Below are 23007 nucleotides of genomic sequence, written 5' to 3' on the forward strand. Positions count from 1 at the left end.
CCTTCAAAATGCCAGTCAGTGGGGTCAGGTCAGGTAGACCAAAAAAGGGTTCAGCCACAGTTGCCAGAAGAATTGTTCGGGATACAAATAAAAACTCACAGGTAACCTCAGGAGAAATACAGGCTGCCCTGGAAAAGACGACGTGGCGGTTTTAAGTAGCACAATATGACAATACTTGAACAAAAATTAGCTTTACTGCACCAATACCACAAAAAAAAAGCCCAGTTACAATATGCCCAACAACACCTTGACACGCCTCACAGCTTCTGGCACACTGTAATTTGGAGTGACGAGACCAAAATAGAGCTTTATGTCATAACCATAAGCGCTATATTTCTAGAGGAGTCAACAAGGTCTATAGTGAAAAAGAATACCATCCCCACTGTGAAGCATGGTGGTGGCTCACTGATGTTTTTGGGGTGTGTGAGCTCTAAAGGCACAGGCAGTCTTGTGAAAATTGATGGCAAGATCAATGCAGCATGTTATCAAAAAATAATGGCAGACATTTGCATTCTTCTGCATGAAGGCTGTGCATGGAACGCTTTTGGACTTTCCAGCATAACAATGACCCTAAGCACAAGGCCAAGCTGACTCTCCAGTAGTTACAGCAGAAAAAGGTGAAGGTTCTAGAGTGGCCATTACAGTCTCCTGACCTTAATATCCTTGAGGCACTCTGGGGAGATCTCAAACGTGTGGTTCATGCAAGGTGACCAAAGAATTTGCATGACCTAGAGGCATTTTGCAAAGACAAATGGGCAGCTATACAACCTGCAAGAACTAGGGGCCTCGTAGACAACTATTACAAAAGATTGCATGCTGTCATTGATGCTAAAGGGGGCAATACACAGTATTAAGAACTAAGGATATGCAGACTTTTGAATAGGGGTCATTTCACTTTTTTCTTTGTTGCCATGTTTTGTTTTATGATTGTGCCATTGTGTTATAACCTACAGTTAATTATGAATCCCATAAGAAATACAAGAAATGTGTTTTGCCTGCTCACTCATGTTTTCTTTAAAAATGGTACATATATTACCAATTCCCCAAGGGTATGCAAACTTTTGAGCACAACTGTATTCTACAGTTGTCATTCTATGGTAGAATGTGCTCACCCTTTTTAATCCTTTAAGAAGACTGCAAACCTCTTATTTGAGTTTTAAAATAAATCACTGGTACTTTAGAACTTGAAAAAAAAAATGTCTGACAGGGAGTTTTCAGTGTCATACCCCCCCAAGCCTAGATGTCTGTCCCTAAGGGAGTCATTCCTCTGATAATATAGGCTTTCTGATGCAAATGTCACCTCTCTCGTGGGACCAATTCCCATCTCTAATTACCTTCTTAACATTTTGCAGTCATAGCTCCTGCTCAGAGGGATAAAAAAATTTCCATCTGAAAGATGTACTGTGTACTTATAAGAACTTCATAGTTTAAGTATGTTACACATCTAGTAAATGATATAGTTGTTTAATTTATTTTTAAAATGTTTGCTAGGAGGATAAACTGAGATTTCTATCATTTTAAAGCATCCTGAAAACTCCATAGAAATACATTATTACAGATGTAAAAAGAGATATATACTGTACAATTATAGATACATAGCTGCATATATAATATATGAAACAAGAAAACACCATGATATTAAGTATGATATACCAAAGTTAATGAGGAGAAAATGGTACACTTAGAAATACAATTTGCACATTGATAATTTAGAAAGAAATAAATTTAATGATAAAAATTATTGGGATATAACACAAGGTGGAAACCACAGTTCAAAAGGAAAACGAAGGGAAGGAAAAGAAAAGGGAAGAGAAATCATATGGTCACTTTTTTTTTTTTTTTTTTCCTCTTTCACTAAATTAAGGTTTAGGTAAGGAAATACACATGATATTATATATGGAATACCAAAGTTTATGAGGAGGAAATGGAACACTCAGAAATACAATTTGCACATAAATAATTAGAAAGAAATAAAATTAATGAGGCACTATAAAATCATAAAAGATTAATATAAATCAAAAAATTATTGAAACACAACATAAGGTGGTAAAAATAAAGGAAGAAATGAGAGGTGTGAAATTTAAGTATATATAGGGGAGGGAAGAAGAAGGGAATAAGAACAGAAAAGAAAAGTAGTAATATAGAAGTGCTGATGAAAGAACTTTCACTTTCTCTTTGAGTATGTTTATTAACCCCTTAAGGACCAAACTTCTGGAATAAAATGGAATCATGACGTGTCAGACATGTCATGTGTCCTTAAGGGGTTAAAGGTTACAAGAACAGTAGCGATAAATTAAAGGGTCTAAATGACTAAAGAAATAAAGAAATAAAGAGATGAGATCACCTAGATTAATAGGAAAATAAGGTAAAGAAGGGAAAAATGAGACAATCTAGTAAGATAAAGTAAGATAATCACCAGAGCTGTGTTTTTTTTGGTTTTTTTTTTTCTCCCTCTCTCGACCTCTTATCTCTCTCCTTGAAGAAAGGGAGGAGAGCAGAGCAAAAGTAATACTTCATAGAGCAGTGGGAAGAGAGTGAGTGATGAGTGATGAGAAGATAGAGGAAAAAAGAAAATGAAAAGTTTTAGATTTGGTTCCTCCAAGCCCGAGAAACAGCCTCCCCTGCTGTAACCTGAAAAAGGTTATTAGTGGATACTAAGATCCACTTAGAAAAGTGTTTTTTGACTCTTTTTAGAGTCTTTGGAATGAGTGGAAATACACTCCAAGTGTTGAAGATACTTGTAGGTGTTTTAGTTATGTATTGTAATGTCAATTTTTTGTATTGTTCACGAGAGCTCATTAGATTAATTAAAAAAATTTTTTTTGAAAATGGTTAAAATAATTACGTTAAATATTCAAGGTTTAAATATCCCCCCAAAAAGACAAGCTTTTCAAGATTACTTAAAAAAGGAACAGGTTCAAATTGCTATGATACAAGAGACACACTGGCGTAAACAGGATGAAAAAAGATGGAATAGTAGATCTTTTCCCTTAAAAATTTGTTCCTCTAGAGAGGAAGGAAAAAAAGGAGGAGTAGCAATATTTTTTGCAAAAGATTTAAAAATAAATATAAAATATATGGAAACAGACTTGGAGGGGAGATATATTATTTTAGTAGTTACAATAGAGGACGAACTTTTCACTTTAATTAATGTATACTTGTATACAACAAAAATCCCATATGCCTATTGAGAAAAGTATTAAATAAGGTTGAGAAAGTAGCAGTGGGAATAAAGATATATGCAGGAGACTTTAATAGTATACAAGACCCTTTATTAGACAAGTTCTCTGAAAAAAAAATAATATTTGGGATAAACAAGTATTAAAAAATGCAAGGAATTTTAACAACCTGATAAAAAGAGAAGGTCTATTTGACATATGGAGACTTAACAAGGCCACAGTGAAAGAGTTTACATTTTATTCCTGGCCCCATGATTCGTACTCTTGAATAGATCTTGTTTTTGGAGATTTAAAACTGATAGAAAGAACATATAAAATAGAAAACAAAACAGTAATATGTTCAGACCATAATAGTGTGTGCCTGGAACTAAATAGCAATAGATCTAAGTGCAGTAAGAATACAACCTGGAGGTTAGATGAATCAATACTAGCAGATAAGGAATATAAAGATTACATAGACAAAATGACTACTTGCTATTTTGAAGAAAATAATAATGGACAAGTGGAGAATGATACTTTATGGTGTTCATTTAAGGCAGTAATAAGGGGACATTGCATAATGCTTAACAAATTAAAGAAAAAAAAAGGCGTAAATGTACAAGATCTCTACATTGAACTATATAATTTAAATAAGATAAACAACGTAAAGCCAAGTAAGGAGAATCAGTTAAAAATAGATAAGATTAAATCTGAGATACAGGAAAAAAACGTATGAAAAAATTAAAATAAATATGCATAAACTTAAAATTAAATATTACCATAAATCTAATAGAGCCGATAAAATTATGTCGAATATGTTGAAAAAAAAATACATCCAATAAGGTTGATAAAATAATAACTAATGACATCATCTCCCTTCTCCCAGAACAGATAGGGAAAGCATTTAATGAGTATTATGCCAATTTATATAGTCAATCAATAATCACTTCTTCAGAAAAAATAAAAAGATATATTAAATCAGCAAAACTGAATAAAATAACAGAAATACAAGTAAAAAATGTAAATAAAGAAATTACGGAAGAAGAGATTAATATAATACTAGATAGACTAGAAACCTATAAAACGCCAGGCCCAGATGGATTTGGGAATAAATTTTATAAAGTAATGAAATCTCAATTGACAGGTCATTTAAAAAACACTTTTAATACTGCAGTTAAAAAGGGCAGATTCCCAGAAGAAATGCTCAAAGCAAACATTCTACCTATATTGAAACCAGGAAAAGATCCAACAAAAGTTCAGAGTTACCGACCAATATCATTAATAAACGTAGATGTAAAGATATTCTCTTCTATTTTGGCCAGTAGATTAAAAGAAGTAATGAATCAAATCATTCATCCTGACCAAACAGGGTTTGTCCCAGATAGAATGTCAAGCAATAACATTAGACGACTGATAGATGCACTAGATATATCAAAGTGTAAAAAAAGTCCCATGCTGATCCTGTCTTTAGATGCTGAGAAAGCCTTTGACAGGGTCAGCTGGGACTTTATGAAGTTTACTTTAGAAGAAATAGGCATACAGGGATGGCTGTTTGACGCAATTCTAGCGCTATATAAAGATCCAATGGCGAGAACAATTGGCCCTGGCATATGCGCAGACTGGTTCAAATTGAACAATGGAACCAGACAAGGTTGTCCATTGTCCCCTTTATTGTTTATATTAACTATAGAAGTTCTAGCTAACAGAATCAGAAATAATGAAAACATTAAGGGATTTACAGCAAGACAGAAAGAATTGAAAATTTCTCTTTACGCCGACGATACCATTCTTTTTTTAAACAATCCGTCAACATCAATAGTAAACGCAATGGCTGAAATTGAAATGTAAAGTTCAGTATCAAATTACAAATTAAATAAAACAAAATCAATAGCTATATACAACAATATGTCAAGCCAAGAAATAGATTCTTACCAAAAAACGTATAATTTTATCAAAGCTAAAACGTTCCCATATTTAGGAATTAAAATATGCAGAAATCCAAAAAATATTATGCGAATAAACTTTATGGACCTTCTAAAAGAAACTAATAAGAATCTGAAAGAATGGAGAAAAATAGAAGTATCTTGGGGAGGAAGAATAAATATCCTGAAATCATACGTATTGCCAAAATGGATTTATATTTTTATAATGCTCCCTCTAAGTATCCCGAATGAATGGTTGACAATGATGAACACCTCCTTTTCTAATTTTGTATGGCAAAGGAAGAAACCCAGAATCAAAAATGGAGTATTATCAAAAGGACTAAAGAAGGGAGGTTTGGGATATCCAAACATAAGAAAATATCATGAAGCAGGGATCATAATGCATGTGACTACTCAGATAATTCAAAATAAAGAGGAAATATGGTGGTGGTCAGAAATAGAATCTAGTCAATTAAGCGACTCCCTAAACTTAGTCTGGAAAAACAAAAAATGCAATTTATTTAGATCATATATTCTAGGCCAGATTATTCCAGTTTGGCAAAAAATAAGGAAGAAAATTGACTTAACCAACAAAATATTTGATTTTCAAAGAATAGACATAATAGAAGCAAATATAGAGAATATCTCCTTAAAAGTATGGAAGGAAAAGGGAATAAATACAGTAAAAGAACTGATTAAGGATGGCAAAATCAAACCCTATAAAATACTGATAGAAGAGTTTAAGTTTCCTGCTAAAGAAGTATATACCTATCTTAGAGTAAAACATTTTTTAGAGAAAGTTGAGATAGTAAAAGATGGTAAGATGTATGATATTTTAAAACCAATTTTACACCAGAACAAAATAAAGCAGATGTTCTCTAGATGTGTCAGAATGTTGGATTTAATGGAGGACTCAGTCCTTCCCAACGCTATTAAAAAATGGAATATGGAACTAAAAATAAATATAGAATTAAATGAATGGTTATCTAATATACAAAAAATCAATAAAAATGTTCACTCTTTTGTACTGATAGAAACACATTTTAAGCTGGTTCATCAATGGTATATGACACCAACTAAAATACCGTATATACTCGTCTTATACTCGAGTCAGTTGTCTGTATTATGGCAATTTTCATTGCCATAATACAGACATGGACCGGGGGCTGTCAGGAAGCTGTAACTTACCGTCACAGCAGCTCCTGTCAGCTCCCTTCTCTCTTCTCCGGTGCGTGCAGCTCCCAGGTCAGCTTCCTCTGCAACTCTCACGAGAGCCGCGGGGTCAGAGCGTTGCCACGGGTTACCGTGGCAACGCTCCGCGCGGCTGCGAGAGTTGCAGAGGAAGCTGACCTGGGAGCTGCACGCACCGGAGAAGAGAGAAGGGAGCTGACAGGAGACGCTGTGACGGTAAGTTACAGCTTCCTGACAGCCCCCTCCTACAGCCCATCCACTGGACCACCAGGGAGTGAGAGCCCCCCTCCCTGGCCAGCTAACAAGCAGGGAGGGGGGACGAAAAAATAAAAATATTAATAAGAAAACAAATAATAAGAAGAAAAAAAATTAAAATAATAACATAAAAATAATAATAGAAATAATAATAAAATAAAAAAAAATAGTTACCTAAAAAAAAATAACATTAAAAAAAATTAAAATAATAATTAAATAATAATTAATAAAATGCCCACCCCCACCAATGCTCTGCACTCACACACACACACTGCACATACACACACTGCATTCATACACACACTGCACTGCATTCATTATAAACACACTGCATTCATACACACTGCACTCACACACACTGCACTCATACATACACACTGCACTCATACACACACTGCACTCATATACACACTGCACTCATATACACACTGCACTCATATACACACTGCACTCATATACACACACTGCACTGCATTCATTATACACACACTGCATACACACTGCACTCATACACACACACTGCACTCATACACACACTGCATACACACTGCACTCATACACACACTGCACTGCATTCATACACACACACACTGCACTCACACACACTGCACTCACACACACACACACTGCACTCACACACACACACACACTGCACTCATATACACACTGCACTCATATACACACACTGCACTGCATTCATTATACACACACTGCATACACACTGCACTCATACACACACACACTGCACTCATACACACACACACTGCACTCATACACACACTGCATACACACTGCACTCATACACACACTGCACTGCATTCATTATATACACACTGCATTCATACACACTGCATTCATACACTCACACACACTGCACTCACACACTGCACTCACACACACTGCACTCATACACACACACTGCACTCATACACACACACTGCACTCCATTCATTATATACACACTGCACTCACACACACTGCATACACACACACTGCATTCATATACACACTGCATTAATTATATACACACACTGTAAATAAATATTCAGTTAATATAATTTTTTTAGGATCTAATTTTATTTAGAAATGTACCAGTAGCTGCTGCATTTCCCACCCTAGTCTTATACTCGAGTCAATACGTTTTCCCAGTTTTTTGGGGTAAAATTAGGGGCCTCGGCTTATATTCGGGTCGGCTTATACTCGAGTATATACGGTAGCTAAATTTGATATATCCAAGGACGTGAACTGCTGGAGGTGTAGAGAGGAAAAAGGTGACTACATTCATATGTGGTGGTCTTGTAGACAAGTGATTGTTGTATGGCAGTGGGCTCAATTTGTCATCCATACACTTTGTGGTGTTGAAATATCTCTAAATCCAGAAACAATGCTACTACATTATCAATGGCCAAAATTAAATAAAATAAATCAATTTTTAATTATTCATTGTTTAACAGCATGTAAAATAATAATAGCAAGAAACTGGAAGGGAAATACCGTCTTTAATATGAAGTTGATAATAATACAGATGATTTATCAAATTAAAATGGAGAAGGATCACTGCAGGACTCTGGATGATAATTTGAGCCTATGGGCAACTTGGGAAGAAAAACTACTACAAATGTAAAGGCAATATGGTTACCATCTGAAAAAGTAATAGAAATTGGAAGTATGTTGAGCTCTCGTGAAGGGGGGGGGGGGTGTCTTTGTGTTTATGCGTATGAATATTTTTATATATTGTGTATGAATGTTTTTTATATACTTTTTTTGTACAAGATTTATGGTGATAAACTTAATAAAAAAAAAAAAGAAAACACCAAAACAACCCTACACCCCGGTTAACTCCAAAACTGTGAAAACAAGCAAGATTGGTATGGTGTGCTGCACAAAAGCATGTCAAATCACCAATAAAAGGAATGGTTTACATACATTAGTATTCAATCTTCTGATAAATGCTGGTCATAAAATAATCCCATTTAGGAATTGAGATAATTTCCAACTTTAATCTCTTTAAAACATATCGAAAACATAACATAGTGTAAAAACATACAATATAACAAGATAACACTCACAAACAATCTGCCACTAAAAGTGTCCAGAAGGCACGTAGATAGGTCCACTGGATCATGTAAATCATAACTCCTGTGGAAATAAATTGATCTGACCACATGAAAATATTACTTCATAGAAACCTTAATGTATGGACAAATCAGCCACTGGGGAAATGTAACATATCAACACATGAAAAATGTATTAAAAAAATAGAGAGAAAAATCTAAAGTAATAATAGCTTATTTATCCAAACAAAAGTAATGGACCTTCAAGGATACCACATCATAAAGAGATACCACAAATAAGGGCATTCAAAACAATGCTTTTCAATCCCATATAACATATATATTCATGATATGAATACTTATTAAAAACCACATATTCGATTCTCAAAATTCATCATAAAAAAAAATCTTTTAAAAATATCATAAAAATACAAAAATTACAGGGAATATTAAGATAGTCACATGACATATAACCATAAAAATGAAAAAGAAAAAAATTCCAAAAAGATTAATAAAACCACAATTAAATTACATAAAAGCCATAATGTCAAGATCAACATTCAAGCCCATGTTCCCCAAGGTTTTTAATTTATATATCCAGTGGGTCTCACGTTGACATACTTTCTTATTTCTAGCTTAACTACATCTATTCCTAAACATAAAAAAACATTCAAAGAGGGTGCAGCTATTGCAATGTCTTGGTACACTATGTTTAGTGTCCTTGTTTGCTCTAGCCCGTTGGTGTTCCAAAATGCATTCTCTCAATGTCCTAATGGTACGTCCCATGTATTATGCCCCACAGTGCATTGTAATAAATAGATAGAAATTTTCGTGGAACAATTAATAAAATGATTGATTTCATATGTTTTCTTAGCAATGGTACTAGTAAAATTTATTGTGGAACTTGGAAGGTATTTACACATCTTACAATGACCACATTTAAGAAACAAAAAACAAAAAAAAAATCCTCATCCCTAATACAATTTTGACTAATGCTCGTAAATTGTCCTTTTGCTATATTAGTTAACCATTGACGATGATGGCAACTATAAATCAATATAACTATTTTTATCTGTGGATTTAAAAAAGGTTTTATAGTAAATGTGTATCTGTTCAATAAAAAAGGATGTCTACACACCAGGCGACACTACTACATCTAAGACGGGAGCTGACGGGCCTTCTACATAGGAAACACCAGAGAGAAGTAATTAGGCACAAGGCTTTCTTCCAGCTCCACGGCAACAAGAGCGGTAAACTGCTGGCCAGAATGCTCGTCAAACAAAGACAAAGGACATACATTGACAAAATGAGAGACAAGCAGGGCACCCTACATCACTTACCCTCTAAAATACTAGACATAACGCGGGACTACTACTCAAACCTGTATACCATCCCACGACCCCAATTAGACAAAGCGAAAGAGTCTACGGGAGAGAATACAAAACTACCTAACGGCCCACCCCCTCCCGTCCATAGACGGGGAAACCGCAGACAGACTAGACGAACCAATCTCAACAAAGGAACTGGCTCAGGCCATCAAAATGACGAAACAGGGTAAAAGCCCAGGCTCGGACAGACTACCACTAAAGTATTATAAAACGTTCGCGGAACACTTATATCCTTCACTCCTAGACGCACTGAACGCACTGAGGGAAGGACATCACTTTCCAAAACAATCACTGACAGCACACATCGCACTCATCCCGAAGGAGGGAAAGGACAGGGAACACTGTGGGAACTATAGGCCCATCTCGCTCATCAACTGCGATGTCAAACTGTTAGCAAAAATACTGGCTACACGCCTCCAAACACACATCCCCACACTAATACACCCGGACCAGGTGGGATTCGTCATGGGACGTGAGGCAAGAGACAACACGATCAGAGCGTTGACTCATGCACGGACCAGAGTGCGGGGACAAAGGCATTCTACTGCTGTCCGCGGACGCGGAGAAGGCCTTCGACAGAGTCGACTAGCAATACATGTTCCACACACTAACACATATCGGGCTGGGACTGCACTTCCGGAGATGGGTAGAGGCATTATACAACGGGCCCACCGCCCACGTCATCGTAAACAGAGCCCTGACATACGAATTCCCCATAAACAATGGCACAAGGCAGGGATGCCCCCTATCCCCCCTTCTCTTTGTGCTTACACTCGAGCCCTTTCTGACACTCATACGACACGACGCAGATATTAGGGGAATTGGGAAGGGAGACACACAACACAAGGTAGTGGCTAAGTTGATGTGCATGGGTCGCCACTAGGAACTTCTACGGCCGTGTTTTTGGTGTGGTCACCGATACGGATATCGGTGATTCATTGGTTGGACCTCCTGGGAGATGAAATGCCGGTCCAGATACGGAGAGATTATTCTGGGTGCCTGGACCGAACGGCTTCTTTTTCAGTCACGGTACACGATTCCGGCGGCCATCTTTTTGGTGGGAATATTAGTCTCCACATCTCCATTCATCATTCAGATTCATGTGTTTATAAACCCCAATGGTGGACATTTTACACAAGCTCTTCCTTGAGAAAGTCCCGAGGACGAAACTGGCCGGATAACTTGGACATCCTTTTCTACACTGTCAGGGATCCGGAACCTAAGTGAAGTGGAAGGAGGATTACTTTCAAGACTACTGTGGAGTCTAGTTTTGGAGGTCCAGTGGACCTATCTACGTGCCCTTTCTGGCCACTGTTTGTGAGTGCAATATTACCTTTTTTTTATCTTGTACGTTTTTACACTATGTTATGTTTCCTATATGTTTTAAAGTGATTAAAGCTGGAAATTATCTCCATTCCTAACTGAGATTATTGTAAGACCAGCATTTATTAGGAGATTGAATACTAATGTATGTATACTTTTCATTTAATTGGTGATTTTACATGCTTTTGTGCAGCACACCACATCAATCTTGCTTGTTGTTTCTGCATATATAATATACAATAAAAAAATAAACTATATTATTGCATTAATAGTGTTTAGAAGACACTGGACGTCCTCATACAAAGCATGACAATGTCCAGCGTTGTTTTATGGAGTTAAACTATGTGAATCAAACAGCAGGAAGTACCTCTAGTGGCAGTCTGGTAGAAGTATCTCTAAAACTGCAATGTTTTCAGCTGCAGGGTGAAAGGGACAGTGCACCCTGACTACTTCGAGATGACAGTTTAAGGAACAGTCTAACATTAAAACCAATAAAATGTACTGACCTCTGCAGATATTGAGATATTTATTGTTGTTTATATGTAATGACACCTCAGACGCTTCCATTAGCCAGCCCAGGATGAGAGTTCTACAGCTCTGCATAAGCTGAATGTGGCTCTGTAGCATGCTATAAGACTTGACAGCCTATGAGAAGCAGGTAAATGGCAAACTGTATGGCACCTTAGACCTTATAGGTACTCTTGGCATCATAACTCCAACAGTGTGCTGTGGTTAAAATGCTTGAAACAGACATCAATCACAGATTGAATAAGTGGCCCTCTCTCCACATTTGGAGTGGTGGCTATTTATAATATCTATGAATGAAAAGGACAAAAACGCATTACTTGCTTTGGAATCATGTTTTTATTTTTTCTTATCACTGTTATGTTGCATAAATTTTTACTGATCATGCCACAAACTGCTAGTTATGTACCTATATACACGTATGTGTTTTTAACTTGATGCACTATACATATTTAAATATGTATAATGTTCCACTGTTAGTTGGCAATACAATAAGGCTGTTTGTCAAATAATATATTTGAACATTTTGATTAATTAAAGGAACACCATAGTCACCTAAATTACTTTAGCTAAATAAAGCAGTTTTAGTGTATAGATCATTCCCCTGCAATTTCACTGCTCAATTCACTGCCATTTAAGAGTTAAATCACTTTGTTTCTGTTTATGCAGCCCTAGCCAAACCTCCCCTGGCTATGATTGACAGAGCCTGCATGGAAAAAAAAAAACTGGTTTCACTTTCAAACAGATGTAATTTACCTCCAATAATTGTATCTCAATCTCTAAATTGAACTTTAATCACATATAGGAGGCTCTTGCAGGGTTTAGCAAGCTATTAACATAGCAGGAGAAACGAAAATCTTAATTAAACAGAACTTGCAATAAAAGCCTAAATAGGGCTCTCTTTACAGGAAGTGTTTATGGAAGGCTGTGCAAGTCACTTGCAGGGAGGTGTGACTAGGGTTCATAAACAAAGGGATTTAACTCCTAAATGGCAGAGGATTGAGCAGTGAGGCTGCAGGGGCATGTTCTATACACCTAAACTGCTTTATTAAGCTAAAGTTGTTCAGGTGACTATAGTGTCCCTTTAAACAGACTTGTCAAAATAAAAACCTTACTCCTTATTTTTACTTCTGCTATATTAAATGGTATCAGGTTAGGATTCTTGCAAAAAAAAAAATCCACATGATATTAAACCATATTAAATGCTTGCGTAGATGTTAGTTGTTGTTTAGATATTGGTATTCCTTTACATTCTATGCTTCCATTGGTTGAATGGTTGGAGGTCTATGGAATCTGTTGTGGTGTTAACCCAATATTATATAATATATATTTATAATAATTGATAATGAATGCTTACCCAGTTCAAAAAGTCCAGTCATAACTGGAGGAAAGGCAGCTCCGTGTTTATTAAACATTTAGTTACCCAGTTCTGTCTTGTTTATTTTCTAGGGGACATCAACATCAGGATGGTAGACAGGAATGGACAATTGGAAGTGGAGGTGATACAGGCCAGAGGTTTAACCCCAAAACCAGGATCCAAAGCAATACCAGGTAATTAAAGGTTTATTGAATGTCCACTAAATCACACATCTAGTATAGCTTGATATTATGCAGATAAGAAAAGGTTTGCTATGGATAGGTAATATTTCAAAAATAAAATGGTAAAGCATGATATATGTCTTATAGGGATAGATCATTATCACTGTAGTGGTTTTGGTCTCAGGATTGCCCAGGCACCCCCACCCCGACTTTATGAAATCAGAGTGATTTAAAAACAGTTTATCATCTTACCTGACATCTGTCAGGTGCTGCTCTCCTCCTCTCTGCCAGGACAGTAATAATCTTCTATATGTTAGCCTAGTTTAGCTTTCCTGAGTAGCCTTTCAGTAGTGCAGCAGTGGAGGTAAGCAGCAGGACCAAACAGACTCTAGATGAGAAGTGAAATAATCAGAAAATGGTGTGACGTACACTAGGGGGCACCAAGGTACTGCTGGCACCATAATTAGTAGAGTGTGATGTAGTGGTTGTGGTGCTTGATGTGTTCTGTTAAAACAAAGGTACATAACAGATATTTGCAATCTTTATTAGCTTAGAATTGTGTTGGTATAGTTGAAATTCTGACGCTTACTTTAAACATGCTAGATACACCGTATGCTCTTTTGAAAAAGCATATGATTCTATTTATACATTGTGATGGCATTATTGCTAACAAATGTATAGTTTGGGAGAAACAACTATTTGAAAATGATCTTTCTCTCCTTCTGCTCTCCAAACACAATGTTGTCGAAACTGCAGTACAAACACACACAGTTACACATCCACAAACTATGTTACTCACAAACTGTTACATATACTCACAGATACGTACTTATACACAGTGGTGCAATATATCTGCTCTGCAACTCATCTAGGAGGTATTTAATGTATTTTGGGGGGTTGGGGGAGGTCACGCTAACTTTAATAACCCATGACAGGTTCACTTTAAATTCTGCCAATATTTCTCAATTTGGGATTTTTTTCTGCAATTATTCCAGGTTTATACTGTATGTGTTGATTATGCTGCCTATGACCTGTTTGTATGGAAAGTCTGGTACTGTGGTAGTCTTATAAGTATTTGCTATTTGTATAATTTAAGTTTCTAGTGAGTAAATGTTGTACGCAGCAAGTAATGTAATTTCTGTTTAAGGCAACACTTCCATGACTGTCCTCAGTTAAGCAGAAAATCAAGAGAGATCAGAGGATAGCAAGCACAACTGATTTTCTGTAATTAATTAGCCCTAACAGCAGAGATCTTAGCTAACAATGCAAACTCCAAAAGTAAAAGAGTTTGGCTGGATTTACAGGTCAGGTCACTTGATGGCAGACCTACACACAAAGTCAATAACCTTCCCGTTTTTAGGATTAACACCTGTCACCTAATCCTAAATAATGAGGCGAAAGACTCAAATCGATGGATAGCCCATTATCCCATAACCAAGACTCTGAAGCAGTTTGTATTCTGCCACGAGCCGTGGCAAACAACACAAGCTAGCTCCGCATGCCCAGAATGGGCATGTTTTCCATGTTAGTGCTTAGTGCTTAGCCTGATTTCACCTATTACAGTGTCCATTGTAGAAATGAACCGGCATCACTAGCAGGAAGTGTGTAATATCTGCCTTAGCCACAGCTCCAGTGGGGGCGGGGTTATGGGAAGCCATGCACCGTATTAGTCAAATTGCTCGAAAGTGGTTTGACTCAGAATGGAGGGGACTCCAGGCACTATAACCAGTAATACAATGGTAGAATATGTGTATAGTGGCGCTTATAGAAATAGTGCAGAAAAAGTTAAATCAATAGAGCTGCTACCACCACTGTGCCGTCCTCTCACAACCCGGCACTGGTAAGTGTAGATAGATAAACTGAGTGATATGAGAACCAATCCCAGTATAAGGTGGAGCACTTAAAAATATATATATATAACTTACCCCCCTTGGAACTCTCAGTAACCTAAGGGGGGGGAATAAAAATCCAATAGTGTAAAGGGTAATATGAAGGATAGAAATTAATGGCTTAGTAAGGGTTCACTCGCGTGGTTCTGAGCCTAAAAGGACAGGCTCAGATCACTCTGGCAGACGTGTATATAAGGAAACACGGATCCTTTAGATATAGATGACTCTGGTTCACTTTCTAGAGAAATGACAAATACCAACTTCTGGTGTAGTAATTTTGAGGTACCAATATGTATAGGTGAAAATAAATAGAACTGCTCACCTTTTCTAGTGCCTAGAACTTGGCTCTAAGTATACACAGCACTTGTGTCTTTCAGAGGACACAAACCCTTCTTTAGATGCAGTAGGAACTTGAAAAATCGAATGCAGAGTATCCACAGGTCAAGTTGAAGTAAAAAGGGGATTTATTCAATATAAAATATACATTAAAAAACATTAAATGGAAATAGATAATAAAAAGTCAAATCCTGTGGCTGGTTCCGAGACGCGTTTCGCCTTGCGGCTTTTTCAATCGGTATCTGCATTCCGGTTCCCGGTCTTCTTTTAAATGGTGTCTGTTCCTCTCATTGGTGGGCAGCTTCCCGCCCGCTTGATTGGTGACCGCTGTGATCGGAGTCTCTTACTTCCGGTTTCATCAACCGGAAGTGACGTGGCGCGTGTATAACGATCTTCTCCTCAAATGAATCAACTGTCGCCATTTTGCTTGATGGCAAAAGGAATCCAATAGGAGACAGAGCTCCCATAGGGATATGTAGTGAATAGATAAGGGCATTGGTAGACATAATTAAAACAAAATCAGTTTCAAGTAGGAATAAATGTATAATGGCATAATATCATTACTATAACATTGTAATGTTATTCTTTCAAAGAGAGGTTTCATGTATTCCCTTACATGGATGAATACATTACATATATGAATACATTACATTTATATATACAATAAAGTGCACAAAGTGTCAGTATTCTTATATAAAAAGGTTAAAGTGCTTACAGTTAAGCAAGTAGCGATCCAAGTATAACAATGTTTCCGCTCCCAATGGCAAATACCCATACAAATCTGGACTAAGGAGACAGGGCAGTAGCCCTGGTGTAAGTAATCGAACTTCTTACAGATTGATCTGCCAAATATTGAATACCAAATATGAATGGACAAAGAATCAGTCCTCACACCCAGCTTTGCAATGAGCATAAAAGAGTCCCCTCAGGCAAAGGGTTCCACTAATTCACCTACAGAAAAGCACCATAAAAACATAATGAAAATGGAAGTTGAAACAAGAAAGTTTCACAAGCAGAGAAACCGAAGGAGCGCAGAATTCTAAGGTATCCTCGGGTCCCACCTCCTCAAAAAAAAGAAAAAATTGCAGTTAAAGTGAGTTTAAATAATTATTAGCTGGACTTTACAGACAAAAAAACATAACTTCATATTTGTCAACTGCATAAGTATACATGTATATACAGTATGTGCACATTTCTGCATGTGATATATTGTGTTATATCTGTGATTTATAGGGAGTATATGCAGCTGTGTAAATGCATGGAAGATTGGTAGTCAGGGCATTGGTTCCCAAACTTTTTAGCTTCAAGGCACACTTAAAATTTCAATATTTTTCCAAGGCACCCCAAGTCAAAACAAAGTTCTAGGTTGTATATCTGTACAGCACTGTGGCATGTACTGGCACTATGGTATAATGTATAGTGTTGTATATATATTTAGTGTTTGAATACAGGGGTGTGTTTGTATGTAATGTTTGCGGTTTATTGCAGGGGTTGTTTGGATGTAATGTTCGCTTTCAAATGCTGGTGTGCATTTGTGTGTAGTATTGGTGTTTGAGTGAAGGGGTGAGTTTGAATATAATTTTGGAGTTTGAATGCAGGGGTGTGTTTGTATGTAATATTTGTGTTAGATTGCAGGAGTGTGTTGTGCTGGTGTTTAATTTCTTGGATGTATGCAAATACACACACACACACACACACACTACCACATATGTATTAACACAGATATACATACTGTGATGGAGCTCCCTTTAGCCTGGCTGGGTAACTCCACCGAGCTTGCTTCCTTGCTGGAACCAGGAAACCTGATGCGCTTCTGCCCCAGTCACCACAGCTTGCCTTCTGGAGCTTTTCCACCCAACCAGGTTGCAGCTCTTCTTCCAGGCAGGTATAGTCCCCTCTCCCTCTGCAGCCCTTCTTCCAGGCAGGCATCCACACCCACCTGTAATGTTATAGCTCGTAAAAGACACGTGCAGTTCTCAGGCTTAGCTCTCTAGCTTTATCCCAGAGCTAGAGGGATCATGCAACCAGCTAACAGGTCTGAAGACTCTGGGATACCTACAAATCAACACAGGACACAAGTTCCAAAAGGAAATAACATACAAATCTTTATTTTATTAAGGACTAGCCCATATTATCATTACATATACATTGCTGTGACAAACATAATACAATTCAAATAACAATATATGTCACAAAATATACAGGAAATTATAATAGCATAATAACATATTTATAAAGGGATGGGAAAGACAATAACCAGCACAACAAATCTCTCCTGTGATCTCTCCAAATCTACCTGAATATGCAAATTGCTGTTGCTAGCCAAATCCACCTAGTTGGCATCAATCCTCAGCAGTACAAGAGAGCAGGCAAAACATTTAACAGTATACACACACACACACACACATTATAAACACCCTGCACCTATAATGGGCACAGGGTGACCGAGACATAAGAGCCATTTAGGAACCATTGTAAAGTGTCCTTCTGCTCCCAGTGATGGTGACTACTGTCACACATACACATTAAAACAAAGATACATATAAATACACTGATAAATATACACAAATTCATAGACACCGACACATACGCACACACACACTGACACATGCATACACTAACATATACACAAACACGAACAAAAGGCACACCCTGACATGCAGATACACGCACCATGACACATAGACACATACACTAACAAACACACAGATGCACACCCTGGCACCCAGATGCACACACACAGATACACACACTGACTTGTACACACCCTGACAAACAGATGCATACACACAGACACACACACTAATAAAGGGGAGACACAAGTGGACTGATAGAGATGAATGGGGCTGATAAAGAGGGAGAAAGAGAGTGTGGCAAACAGTGTTCATTTTGATGGCAAATTTGTCGTCATAGTATTTTGACCAAAAAGCCATTTTAGTTTTAATCGTATTTTAGTCAACTGAATTGTTTTAGTTTTAGTCTACTAAATCTCCAATAGATTTTAGTCAACACAAATAAAATCTCATGGGTTTAGTTATAGACTGTATCTGACTCTATTGCCCCTTCATGTATGCCCCTCTGTGTCTCTGTGTCCCCCTAGCCCCTCTGGGTGTCTCTCACCCAGGTTTTTGGTCTGTCTATTTTGCCTCTTCCCCAGGCCCGATGTGTCCCTTTGTGTGTCCATCAGCCCCTTCATGCATCTCATCTTGTGTCTTAATTCCTTTCCCCAGCCCCTCCACATGTCTCATTTTGCACCAAACCCCTTCAAGTGCTCATTCCCCCCCCCCCCAGTCCCTCCATGTGTCTAAGTCTCCCAGCCCTCTCATATGTCTCAATCTCCCAGCCATTCCACCAGCCCCCCCCTCCCCATGTGTCTCATTAACCCAGCCCACCCATCCATCTCATTTCCTCTCCTCCCTCCCCATGTGTCTTACCCATGGCGGCGATTCGGGAGCATCAAAAGACAGACCTATACTTGTTTACAGAGCGGGCCTGCCACCTACACCAGGCAGCCTCTCACTGGATCAACGGGAGTCAAGTCACCACATAGCAACTTGTGCTCCTCGACCTGAGGAATCAGTGCATGAAGGGGACACCGTGCAGGCATTGGCAATGGACAACCGCCAACATCACCGGCAGCTGGTCCTAGTGAATGGTCAGACTCACCCTCCTATTTCGTCTATAGTACAGACAGCCTTGTATGGTTGTTGAGCTAGACTAATTTTATAAAAGTGTGTCACTCAGTGATGTCACTGCAACTCCTTATTTTGTGAGAGACTTTAAGTGGGCACATGGGAAAAATCCTTCCCACTTCCTGTGCACCCTCTGTAGCTATTCCTGCAGCTATGCCATCAAGCACAGGAGGCTGAATGGACTGCAGAGGACACTGGCCAATGCTCCCGGTACTTCATCTCCCCACCAGCCTATTAAAACATATGCACCTATAGGCAGGTGCTTACTCTGCCTAATGAAATAACCGGCTCTGGTAAAGTGGTGTAAAAAAACATCCGAAACAGACAATTTTTAAGACAGCAATAGTGACAGAGAGATTGATAAACCAGTGACAGTTTTACTCCTTGAAACATATGTGTGAAATAATTACAAAGTACAGATTAATTTTCTTGCCACATCAAACCCACTATGTTTAAATGTACAGATTTTTGTTTTATATTAAAATATTGACAGATGAAAATCTATCAAATGTGTGGACATACTGCTGTTCTAACCTAACTTTTTCAGTTTTTCTCATAAGTTTTGTCATAACCTTTTCTTTCTTTCTGCTTTCACTTGTCCTTACCCTCTGATTTTCTATACATACCTCTACAGTGATCCACATGTAACGTTATTTCTTATTTTTCCCCCTCCTTTCTTCTCTTTCTTGCACTCCGCCTGCCTCTTGCACAGCTCCATACATTAAAGCATATCTGATAGAGAATGGAGCATGCCTCGCCAAGAAGAAGACTAGGACTGCTAAGAAAACCTGGGATCCAGTTTATCAGCAAGCCCTCCTCTTTGATGAAGGACCCCAGGGGAAGGTCCTGCAGGTAAGGTAGCGTTGCAGGGTTAACTCCATAGTAGTGTACTACAGGTAAGGTGTCATTAACTGACTGGGAGATGTTACAGCTGGTATCAAGTTGATAATGAGATCATGGGTGTCTTGCTAACAAGATGTTTAAGGGAGCCAGTTAATGTTGTGTAAATGTTGTAGGTGCATTCACGTAGGTTTGTCTGGGACAGATCAAAGAATATCATGCAGAAGTACTGCATTGCCCACTATGGAGCAACCAAGAGAGCAGTGGGAATACGTCATATTTATTGCTGATACTAGTCATTTCTCTTTAAGTGTAGACGTCTAATTATATTCCTGCTGATGTAAATTAAACTTTACAGATGGGTTAGTTAGTTCTTAAGATAATGGAGGTGTTTCATTCATGCCATCTGGAAATGCTCCCTCTAATATTATGTCTAATATTGATGTCAATATGTTTGAGGCACACTTTGTTGTAAGCCCATGTTTTTAAGGAGTCCCCTATCTCCCTTCTGCAGGTCATTGTTTGGGGAGACTATGGCCGAATGGACCACAAGTGCTTCATGGGAATGGCACAGATCCTTTTGGAAGAGCTTGATTTGAGTTCCTGTGTTACAGGCTGGTACAAACTCTTCCCTACGTCCTCACTTGCTGACTCCAGCATTGCTCCTCTTACTCGTCGACTCTCCCAGTCCTCATTAGAGAGTTCCACCAGCCCATCCTGCACTTAACAACTGGAAAAAGAGATCATCTTTGATTCTTCTGTTCCCTCCTTCTCCTGCAGCCCAAATGGTCATATTTCCCTTCTTGCCACCAGACGCACATCAGACTGGGTTCAACCTCCAGTGTGTCTGTTCAGAATTATGGGAAAGGATCTGGGATTCAGGGTTGGAGGTGGCAGAGTGCCCCTGTGGCATTATATACAAAGCTGCCAACTAAATGCTACTGCAAAAAAAATAATGCAACATTTTAGAGACTGTTATAACAAATTGAACACAGACAAACCAAATAAAAATACGCTAAGCAGTGTATTATTTAAGACACAACCTCATATCATGCGAGGAAGTAAGTCTTACAAATTAGCTGATTTGTCGATTATATATTTATATGCTGGAATATAAGAACAAAATTTTTGACCATTTTTATCCAGCACTGAAATATTAAAGAATATAAACATTATTTACAAAAAAATACATACAAAGCACATGTTCTATACCGATAGCACACAGATAACAATCCATTTAGAATTTGTGCAAATACATTAATCTCTTCCACTGTGGGTGCCTCAATGTTCTCTCTGCCACTGACAGTTGTGCCCTGATTTTTTCCAGGTTTTTTTCCTCCAATCCAGATTTCTTCTCAATCTTCTGCTTATACACCCTATGTCTCCCCACCTTCAACATGCAGCTGATGAGAATAAAGCTGGATTTTGCAAAGGTGGCAACTGTGATACTGTGTACATCTCACATAAATCTATTCAAACACACGTGTATAAATTTACATGCGTCTTATCGAACAGAATGCTATTTTTTCAGGAATATTCAATTTTTTTTTCTACATTATTCTTTAAGATGGAATGTAGCATTTTCATGTTATTTCTACCATTGCATAAAATGGAAGAAATAAGTTGTTTACCTTTGCATCTGCACTTTTTTTTCCTTGCACAGATAAGCAATCTTGTTTTGTTATATATATATATATATATATATATATATATATATATATATATATATATATACGTATAACTGCATGTAGCTCTTTGCATAGTTACAGAATGCATTAATCTCACTCTTTTTCTTTAAGTGCATTTAAACACTTTGGTGCCACATAATACTGTTGTGTATTTGTTTGTGTCCGTGTACTTTTCACACTATCCCAGGTCAGAGTGTCGGCAACAAATGACGAACAAACGCTTCTAGAAAGAAATTGAATTCCATTCAAGAAGTTTTTTTTTGTAGGAGTGGTAATTAATTTCTTACTATTTGATAGCACCAATATAACCCACTCTATGGCCAATAGTTGGCAAAACAAGCTCAACATGTTGCTGGCCTATTTGATGTAAAACAAAAGAAGAAAAAGTAGTAATCAAAGTGTAATATCTATGTACTTGCTAATGAAAGGTCATACAGTTGTATGAATGACCCTTTTGTGCAGAATAAAGAAAATCGTCCATCCAGTTGGCATTTTTCTTGATGAAGAATTAAGATTAAAAACCGAGCAAGAAGTGAAGAAGATGTTAGATGAGAGAAATATAAAAGCCACAAACTTAAGAGGAATTCTTCCGTACAGAGTTCTAGAGCACACATGTAGCATGTCATGCCATACAGGATCCTGTATTTTGACAGACTTGTCTATGCTAATAACTCAGGGCTGAAATTTGTATTGGACAAGAAGATCAAATGGATCGGAGGTTATGGAAGAGAGAAGATGAACCTTCTCCTACTTCACAGTGAAGATGTTTGCACCTATCCTTCGAAATGTCTTGCTATTGCCCACCTCAAATATGCTTGAAAGGGTGAACACCACCAAGGAAAAAAAGAAAAGAATGTTCTTCCTTTAAAGAGCAATATGCAAGGCTGGTGACAACGAGCCAACCACAGACACCACCAAAACTGGGATGGTAAGGCTAAATGAGCCCAACCTGAATACGTTCAGGCCAGATGATGGCAAGGGGCATTTACTGAAAGATTACAAGTTCACAGTGAGTATTCCCTGAATAGCAATGCCAAGTATATATAAGTGCACACTTTGCAAGCCTCTTGAAAAGAAAACGTATGCTTTTTTTTCTTGACTCGAGATCTATCATGTGAACACCAAAGGAAGAATTATTTGCTCATAAATCAGATTGATTGACAATGTCAAACTACATATCAACATAAATATCAGCATAAACAAAATT

At 37.7% G+C, this 23007-nt stretch overlaps 1 protein-coding gene across 3 annotated transcripts in view; it reads left to right on the plus strand.

Annotated features, from left to right (window-relative positions):
• Positions 1–21774, plus strand: part of RIMS3 (regulating synaptic membrane exocytosis 3) — a 119558-nt gene extending 97784 nt beyond the window's left edge. For all 3 annotated transcript variants that reach the window (XM_063456404.1, XM_063456402.1, XM_063456408.1), the window contains 3 exons: positions 13266–13367; positions 19985–20124; positions 20627–21774. In XM_063456404.1, the coding sequence (XP_063312474.1) occupies positions 13266–13367; positions 19985–20124; positions 20627–20839 (455 nt within the window). In that variant the 3' untranslated portion in view covers positions 20840–21774. The remainder of the gene's footprint in view (positions 1–13265; positions 13368–19984; positions 20125–20626) is intronic.
• Positions 21775–23007: the final 1233 nt, after the last annotated feature.

This window comes from Pelobates fuscus, chromosome 1, assembly GCF_036172605.1.
Source record: "Pelobates fuscus isolate aPelFus1 chromosome 1, aPelFus1.pri, whole genome shotgun sequence".
Lineage (NCBI taxonomy): Eukaryota > Metazoa > Chordata > Amphibia > Anura > Pelobatidae > Pelobates > Pelobates fuscus.